Source organism: Garra rufa, chromosome 17 (assembly GCF_049309525.1).
Source record: "Garra rufa chromosome 17, GarRuf1.0, whole genome shotgun sequence".
NCBI lineage: Eukaryota > Metazoa > Chordata > Actinopteri > Cypriniformes > Cyprinidae > Garra > Garra rufa.
The window spans coordinates 24,527,494-24,536,630 of NC_133377.1; the positions used below are offsets into that span (position 1 = coordinate 24,527,494).

General features: G+C 35.9%; 1 protein-coding gene across 1 annotated transcript in view; it reads right to left on the reverse strand.

Annotated features, from left to right (window-relative positions):
* The window catches only part of trioa (trio Rho guanine nucleotide exchange factor a), a 124,435-nt gene that overhangs the window by 21,415 nt on the left and 93,883 nt on the right, over positions 1-9,137 (reverse strand). Inside the window, exons 17-31 of the mRNA XM_073821442.1 lie at positions 6,930-7,045; positions 6,553-6,675; positions 6,270-6,464; positions 5,095-5,210; positions 4,904-4,970; positions 4,635-4,744; positions 3,814-3,883; positions 3,634-3,723; positions 3,426-3,518; positions 3,233-3,344; positions 2,399-2,589; positions 2,212-2,313; positions 1,279-1,308; positions 1,006-1,157; positions 770-869 (exon numbers count right to left, since the gene is read on the reverse strand). Coding sequence (XP_073677543.1) covers positions 770-869; positions 1,006-1,157; positions 1,279-1,308; positions 2,212-2,313; positions 2,399-2,589; positions 3,233-3,344; positions 3,426-3,518; positions 3,634-3,723; positions 3,814-3,883; positions 4,635-4,744; positions 4,904-4,970; positions 5,095-5,210; positions 6,270-6,464; positions 6,553-6,675; positions 6,930-7,045 — 1,667 coding nt within the window. The remainder of the gene's footprint in view (positions 1-769; positions 870-1,005; positions 1,158-1,278; positions 1,309-2,211; positions 2,314-2,398; positions 2,590-3,232; positions 3,345-3,425; positions 3,519-3,633; positions 3,724-3,813; positions 3,884-4,634; positions 4,745-4,903; positions 4,971-5,094; positions 5,211-6,269; positions 6,465-6,552; positions 6,676-6,929; positions 7,046-9,137) is intronic.

Genomic DNA, 9,137 nt, shown 5'->3' on the forward strand with positions numbered 1-9,137 from the left:
TGTTACAAAAGATTTCTATTTCAGATAAATGCTGTTCTTCTGAACTTTCTATTTATCAAAGAACCTAAAAAAAATAATACTTAGCTGTTTTCAACATAATAATAATAATAATAATAATAATAATAATAATAAATGTTTTTGAGGAGCAAATCAAAATATTAGAATGATTTCTGAATGATCATGTGACTGGAGTAAGGATGTAAAAAAAGTCAGCTTTGAAATCATAGGAATAAATTACATTTTAAAATAAATTCAAATAGAAAACAGTTATTTTAAATAGTAAAAATATTTCAAAATTGTATTGTTTTTGAGGTACTTTGGCCAAATAAATGCAGACTTCTTTAAAAAACATTAAAAATCATTCTGTTCAAAAAGTTTTGACTGGTAGTGTACATATTAGATGAAAAACTTAAACTTGCAAACTTAAGTTATTTATTTATTACGTTTTTTAATTTGTTAATTAAAAATCTATCGTTGGTTGAAATCTATCATCGGTTGAAATACTAAAATTACTAAAACTGCGAATAAAAATATAAATATTAAGTAAAAACTAATACATTGACAAGCACATACAATTAAAATAAAAACTAAACTAAAATTAATTAATTTTAATTATTTCAAAATAATAATATAAATACTATAACAGTATAAACAGTATAATACTTAAAATAACGCTGCAAACATTTTCATCAGTAATTTCAGTGAGATCAACATTATAAGCTCTGAAGGGTTTAAGTGTCATTCTCAATGACAGGAGGTGTATCCTCACCTTGTCGCTGTCCAGTGTGTTCTGTGAGGTCCTGGAGGCCAGTGAGATGGTGTCTGGCTGACTGCTGCCGTCACCCTGACTGTCCAGATCCTCTCCATCCCTGCACACATAAACACACAGGAAATTAACTCCTAGTCCAAGTATGGTTCCACATACTAACAAATCCAGCAACAGTAAAATTAAGCTGAAGAAATAAGAATAAAATATTAAAGTGATAAAAGAGATGTTTCACTGGCCTGGGGGTGTATCTGCGACCCTTATGTTTGGCTGTGGAGGGTTTAGGGATGTGGATGGGCTCCTTCAGCGCCCCCTTTAGATGCACAGTGCGCTCCTGAATCACTTCACGGATATGCTTTATCCAGTCCTGTTTGTTCTCAATACTGGATGCCTGTGTTTATGTGTGTGGAAAAAAGAAAACACAAAGATACACACAATGTTGAGTAAGAATACACATTTATTTTCTGTTTTATGGTGAACTAAGGGTGAGTTATCTGCGTGGCCGTACTCACCATGGATCCATGTTTGCATCCCTGACTTAGCTTTATTCGAAATATAGAAATATACAAGATTTTACTGCTTTAAAAAATGCCATATATCATACTACATGAGACAGTGGCCGGTAAGACATGGGGACAACATTAATAAACAAATTTTGTAATAATTTAGAGCCAAAGTGTTGTGATAAAGGGTTTATACATTAGTCACTGCCATTTTTTTTTTTTAAACAAAACTACACTTTACATCTTTATACGCATCCATATACATTTTATTTTTCTTTTGTTAACATTTTTGATATATAAACCTATATATGCGGTTGTGTGTGTGTGCATGTGTGTATTTTTGACATGAAATACATGACATTTAAGCAGAGAAGTTTTGTCTTCGGCTCATATGACGTACAAGAAACCACATATAAACAGTAAATAACGGCAATTCTGACACATTTTACTGAAGTAAGTTTTAAAAGGAGTATCCTTACAGTTTTAAAGCAGCATGCAGTCAATTAACAGTTACTGTGAGACAAAAGCCACTTGCAATGCACATAAGCCACGACCAGTAAAAACTATTCTTGTTTTTGTTTCCTTGCACTTTATTAACATGCAGTCAGAACCATAGATGCGAGTACTCAGGTCTTCCTCTATAATCAGTGTCACAGTTTGATACAAATTAATTTTGGTTTTTATTAACAGTCTCTTTAGTATCTAAAGAGGTGTTATATTTTTTAGTAATCAACAGCACCTGAGGCATGCAGTCAATTACCACAGAAATAATTGACATTTCGTCCCTCACTCATGAAAAGTCTTCACACCGAGTATGTGGATTTTACAAATATTCAACCTTTTACTTGTTAAAGTGCAAAAGAGACAAGCTACACAGAGATGCGACGTAGAAAGCTAGAGCAAAACAGTGCCATGCATTTCAACAGAGCAAGAGAGAGTTACCTTGAGGACAATCTTGTTGTCTGAAGTTGGGGTCCGTCCAACCCAGAGGGCAAATTTACACGGATCTCCTTCCACATGCTCAGTAACACCCAGTTCAGAGGTCTGCAGTCAGAGCGAAGCATTTAAAACAATGAGATCCTCTGCTTAAAAATAGGATTCAGTGTTTTAACCTTGCTGTGAAACTTACAAAAAGCTTGCTCTTGTAGATATACTTGCTCCTGCCGTTAGAGTCTTTAACCTCTTTGCTGAAAATCAGTGACATTTCGAAGAGAAACAGATGACGTTCTCGTCCTTTACGGATCAGGGTCTTGGGATCCCACACCTGGAACGCCTCCTGCAGGATCAGTTCTCCTTGGGACTCGATGTTCTCGTCAAACCCTAAAAACATTCACAGCCATTCGAGACCGTTTCATCCACCATATATGTGTCTTTTGGCGCTTTTCCACTACACAGTACCAGCTCGCCTCGGCTTGACTCGACTCAGCTCGACTCGGCTCTGTTTGGTTTTCCACTGTGTAAAAGTTGTACCTGTACCTCCACAATAGTACCTGGTTGTCATAGCGACGCTGCAAGAAACTGCCGTGACGTAATCTTCTACGCGACACACACCCGCTGTCTGCACCTCCTCGTTTGACCACGGCGTATTCTTCCGAGTTGCCATAATATGTAATGGATTGGATATGTCACGCAATCTCTGGCCAAACTTTTTAAAAATGGCGGGGTTATTCTGGATACTATTGCTGGCGCGTGCAATGATGACGCAGTGAATAGTGACGATTCTCTCTGACCAATCAGCAGTCTGCTGTGTTTTCACGTCACATTTTAGTATCGCCTTAGCTCGCCTCAGCTCGCTTGGAACCTCGCCGGAGGTGGTACGAAAAAAAGTACCTGGAAGCCGGTACAGGTACAACTTTTACACAGTGGAAAACCAAACAGAGCCGAGTCGAGTCGAGCCGAGCCGAGGCGAGCTGGTACTGTGTAGTGGAAAAGCGCCATTTGTGTGTCAGGTGTGTGCACTCACCTTCTAGCATGCTCAAGTGCATGGCGTCATTGGCTCTCTTGGGAACACTGAGCATAACCTCCAGGCCATCTTTGATTTCACCTTTGCCTTCCTCGCAACACGTCAGGAGCTCCTACAAATGAAATCCAAATTACCACTGAGGTTTCAATCAAGCCGTTCCGTAAGTCTCAGGATGAATCCAAGACGTTTTTACCTTGAGGAGCAGCTGGTACTTGGTTATTCTCTGAACAGGTTTGATGAGGTATGATGAGATGGAGTTGGCCAGGCGATGCCTCTGTTGGATTTCCTGTTATAGGAACATCAGTACACAATTGGGATTTAAATTGGCTACAGACAGGAAGACATGATGTATGTACAAAATGAACAAAATACATTATTCATAACAGAAACATTCAACTCACGTCAAAATATCCTCCAGCATGCTCAAGAATAAGTTGAGTGGAGTCTGGTTTGTTTTTGCAGTAGTTCACGTACATTTGGAACTTATCGGCCTGCAGAAAGATGAAAGAGGCATTTTAATGACATTAATATGAAAGAAACAGTATTATTAGTAGTATTTAAACACAATTAACTCTACTCACCCAAGTCACAAAACAGTGGCCCACATCTTCAGGAAGCTGCTCGTACTTCTCCAGCTCTTTGAGGAATATACTATTGACAGATGAGAAAAAAAATGCAATATATATGAGCAACTTACAGAGGACAGGAAATTAATTAATTGGATGTTGGACGGGTGGATTTATTCTTAAAAGGAACCCCTGGTATTAAGACTTGTATGACTATATATAACATAAATGCAGTCTCTTACTGAAATATGTACTTATGTTATTTTAAAAAAAATCCACTTTGTTTTATTAATATTTTAGACTATGGGGGCGCCATTACTTTTGACAAAGTGAAATGGTTGCACTCGGTGAGCTGCTGGAGCTACCTTTTTTCAATTTTTACAGCAACACTAATCGGAAAATAAAATACTGATATGATGCCACATCTACTAAAATAGCTTACAAGTGGTGATGGATACAAGTTTAGGCTTAAACTAAATGCATTTCCATCGATTTTTCCTCATAAGGAATCTAAGCGCCCCAAATATCGAGTGAAATCGGCTCTTAGAAACTCCTTCAGTGGTTGCGGTGTCATGATAGGATGACATCTCGTGTTTCTTGTCCCTGCAAGATTTCATTAGCTGTGGTCTACTAAAAGCCTCAAAGGCATCAGGGCTAAAGTGGAGAGAACAAAGACGCGGGTCTTTAGGAAGTTTTACTTGTTCCACAGGCATCTTCCCCTTTTTTTCTCCTTCATTTATGTTATATTAAGCCATAAAAAGTCTTAAAACCCAAGGTTCCCATTAAAAAAAAAAAAAAAACAAGGCTTAAAGCATTAACATTATAAGTGTACTTACTTGTGATGGAACTCGTAGAGGTCCTGCATGTTACCAAAAATGATATGCTCTTTATTAACAATCCCTGGTGGGATCTCCTCTACACCACTGGTCATCTCCCATAGATATGTCTGGATGGGAAGAAAAGATTCAGATTGATAGATTTATCTTTATTATCATAGTCTGAACTAAGATTTTTATCATGATTTGCTTTGAAGTTCTATAATTGAGGACAAAAGATCCAAATAAATATGCATGAATAATACAGTTAAATTAAATTAAATACTCACATCCATGCACTCTCTCAAGTCTCGTACATAAGCTTTTTCTGTCTGGATCAGCTCAGCCATGATGAAGCTATATAAATGGAAAAGACAAAAATCATTACATCAGAAAAACTAGATGTTTTTTCAATCTGAATGTCTTCATTTGAATATTTCAGTGACCTTTAAGTCAATGAGTAAAAGTAAATAAGACATACTCCTTCCTGCGGGCAGACTTGCGCTTCTCTTCGTTAAGCTCGTGGGCAGCATCTCTGAGTTTGACCTCTGACCCTGGAGCACTGGCAGGGATGATGTCCAGCTGCAGGTCTTTACTCTGGAAAAAACAAAACAAAAAAAACACTTGTTTTAGTCCCAGTCTTTTGACTGCATATATATTTTTACGACTATTTGCACTGTTTACATCCATAAAATATGTCAGTTAGATTAAATTAAATAAAAAACTGAAGTACTAAAATTACTAAAACTAGATTGTTTACTAATTACTAATTCTTAAACAAAAATTACTGAAAATATAAAAATTTGAATACTGTATTAGTCTGTAATTTATTGCGTTATTTTGTGTTATTGTTATAGACATGAATGAGAATGGTTTATTAATTTATTGTGTACAGCTAAGTTTTAATGTATTCTAAATATGCTGATTACATACAAGAATATTCTAATGGTTATCAATCTTGTAAAACAATACTTTTAAGACTTAACCAGAATATAGACCTAAAAGAAATAGTTCACCCAACACTGAAAATTCTATCATTAAATTCTCATCCTCAAGTTGTTCTAAATCTGTAAGACCTTCGTTCATCTTATATTATTATTTTTGATGAAATATCCCTACTACCTTTCTGGGCCTTGAATTTGTCAGTAGCGCTGCTGCCTATGGAGGGTCAGAAAGCTTTGGGATTTTATCAAAAACATCTTAATTTGTGTTCTGAAGATGAATGAAGGTCTTACAGGATTGGAGCAACAAGAAGGCGAGTAATTATTGACAGAATTTTCATTTTTTGGGTGAACTATCCCTTTAAGAAACCTTATTTTTAAAAAACGTTTTATAAAAGCAATAAGGTACTTGAGGCCGTGCTGTATTGTGAATAAATCACGGCTGAAGGGGTTGCATTTATGGGGATTTATTCACGATACAGCACGGCCTCTCGTACCTTATTGCTTAAATATATTTAAAATGATTGATGTTTAATGCATTTTGAAAACATTTTATTTTACACAATCTGCTAACAGCTAGCTGGCAAAAACACAAACGATTTGTCCAGATTATGTCTCTAAACCATGTAAAACCATGAGAAATGCCAACGTGGTATGTCAAGACTGTTATGAATGATCAGATATCACAATAATATGAGAAAAAACAAACACATACTGCTTTGTTTGAGTCTGATGATATGCCGAGGGCCTTCTCTAGAGACGTGCGATATTTGTCCATGCGAAGGGAGAAGTCTCGATAGCGTTTGTCCACAGCTGTGACCCATTTCTTAATCTCAGCGGCGTGGGCGTGGCCCTTATCACAGAAACCATCCGCTAGCTGTATCAGCAGCTTCACTCGCTCTTTGGTTTGCTGGACACAGGAAGAGAAACAGCTTTAGGTAACTACAGAGTCAAAAGGTGCAGCCCAGGTGTTTGTCATCACTGTGGTGCAGATGTACCTTGGCTGTGATGTGGAAGTCTTCGTGCTCCTTCAGAAGCTCCTGTGTGTGGTGGATGCTGGAGCCTGTGGAGGTGTGTGTGGACAGATAGAACTCACCAGTGTCATGGATCCACTCCAGAGCCTGGACAAAGAGAAAGAAACATTTTAATGATTAAACATTTTCATGACTGGACTGAAAAGACATGCACAATCCAATACACAATCCAAACAGAGGATGAAAAGGTGAAAGATTTAATTATAATGTCTCTGTGCTGTTTAATTAGAGGGCAGTGAGTCATGAGTCTGTCTCAGTCTCAGTCTTGGGCCAAGAAAAAGTGAATAATCGGACTGATCAGACATCAAAAGAACAGATGGAGGAAGAAAGAGACATCAAACCTGTTTGGCACTGCGTTCAAACACCACATACTGCTGACACTGGTCCAGTCTTCTCTTCCTCATGGTCCAGAAGTGCAGGACCCGATTCTCCCTTTGCAGCAACTCATTTAGGATATCTACAAAATTACACATAATTATTCTTAACCATGACGTACACTGCAGTTATGAACAATAACACTTTGAACACTGGCCCAGATCTTTACGGTGATACGCCACTGAAATTACGCAAATCATTCTATTTAATATATGTATTTTAACTAGTGCTATCAATCAATAGAAATTAGTAGATACAAGATGTGCAGATTATTTAATTGAACTGACTTTTTTTCTGAGAAAGTCCTCAAATTAAAATAATTCAAACAATATTGTGGCAGGCCAGTAAATCACTGAATAGACATCACAAAAAGTTGCTTTAGAAGTTAATAAATTGTTTATTTCTTGAATTGTTTATTGTTTAAATTGCACTGATGGTAAGACAAAAATACTATTATTGTTCATTATTATTATTATTATTATCCAACCATTACTGCATTTCAAGCAATAAACAATACATTTCTCTGATGTAGGAAAATTAGGGCTGTCAAATTGATTAATCGTGAATAATCGCATCCAAAATAAAAAATATCTATATATACACACATACATCTTTTCTGCTCATCAAGGCTGCATTCATTTGATTAAAAATACAGAAAAAAATTAATATTGTGAAATAATACTGCAATTTAAAATAATGGTTTTCTATTTTTATATATTTTAAAATATAATTGATTCCTTTCATGCAAAGCTGAATTTTCAGCATCATTACTCGAGTCTTCAGTGTCACATGATCCTTCAAATAATCATTCTAAAATATTGATTTATTATCCTCCTTAAAATGTTTTTTTTTTTTGAATGTGTGATATATTTTTCAGGATTCTTTGATGAATAAAACAATACAAATTTAATAGAAACTTTATGTACAATTATAAAACGGTTAGTTCCATTCCTCACTTCTGATTGGTCAGCAGCTGTGTCGTATTCATGATACGGCACTGCTATGACCGCTTCACTCAACGGTTTTGTGTATCATTGAACCTCCTTAGCAACCACCCTTAGCAACGTAAACAAAGCTTTAGCAGTTAGGGACTACTTTTTTACAGCGGAAGGCAGTTAATGATTTTACTTTATGAAAACGTACAACCTAATATATATATATATATATAAATTAATATATTTTTTGATATTAATATTTTTATTGTGTGGTAACCGTTTTATAAAAGCAATAAGGTACTTGAGGCCGTGCTGTATCGTGAATAAATCGCCCTTCAGCCGTGATTTATTCACGATACAGCACGGCCTCTCGTACCTTATTGCTTAAATATAAAATACTGTTTAAAGTTTGAGGTCAGTAATTTTTTTTTAAGTGATAGTAAAGGCTTATATTGTTAGAATATTTTTATTTGAATAACTGCTGTTCTTTTTAACATTTTTTTCATCAAACAATCCTGAAAAAAGTTTCACAGGTTCCAAAAAATTATTAAGCACCACAACTGTTTCCAACACTGATAATAAATCGGCATATTAGAATGATTTCTGAAGGATCATGTGACACTTAAGACTGGGAAGGCAAGGAAATATTGTTGTGCTCAGATGAAGGCTAATTGTAAGTCCAGGTGCGTAAAAAACAATAAAGTATAGAAGAGACTGTAGATGGTTCGCACTCTGAAAAACTAGACAAAGTCTTTAACAAAAAGAAACAATTATTGAGAATAGCTGGATGGCTGAAACGTCTGCTCTTGCTCTATTAAAATAATTGTTTCTTTTTGTTAAAGACTTTGTCTAGTTTTTCAGAGTGCGAATCATCTACAGTCTCTTCTACACTTAAGACTGGAGAAATGGCTGATGTAAATTCAGCTTTGCATCACAGGACTAAAGTCTATTTTAAAGTATATTAAAATAGAAAACCACTATTAAATTACAATAATATTTCATAATATTACTGTTTTTTTTCCTGTATTTTTAATCAAATAACTGCCGCCTTGGTGAGCAGAAAATACTTTTTTAAAGTGTGTAGTTTAAGCAATAAGGTACTTGAGGCCGTGCTGTATCGTGAATAAATCACGGCTGAAGGGGTTGCCCTTCAGCCGTGATTTATTCACGATACAGCACGGCCTCTCGTACCTTATTGCTTAAATATATTTAAGCAATAAGGTACGAGAGGCCGTGCTG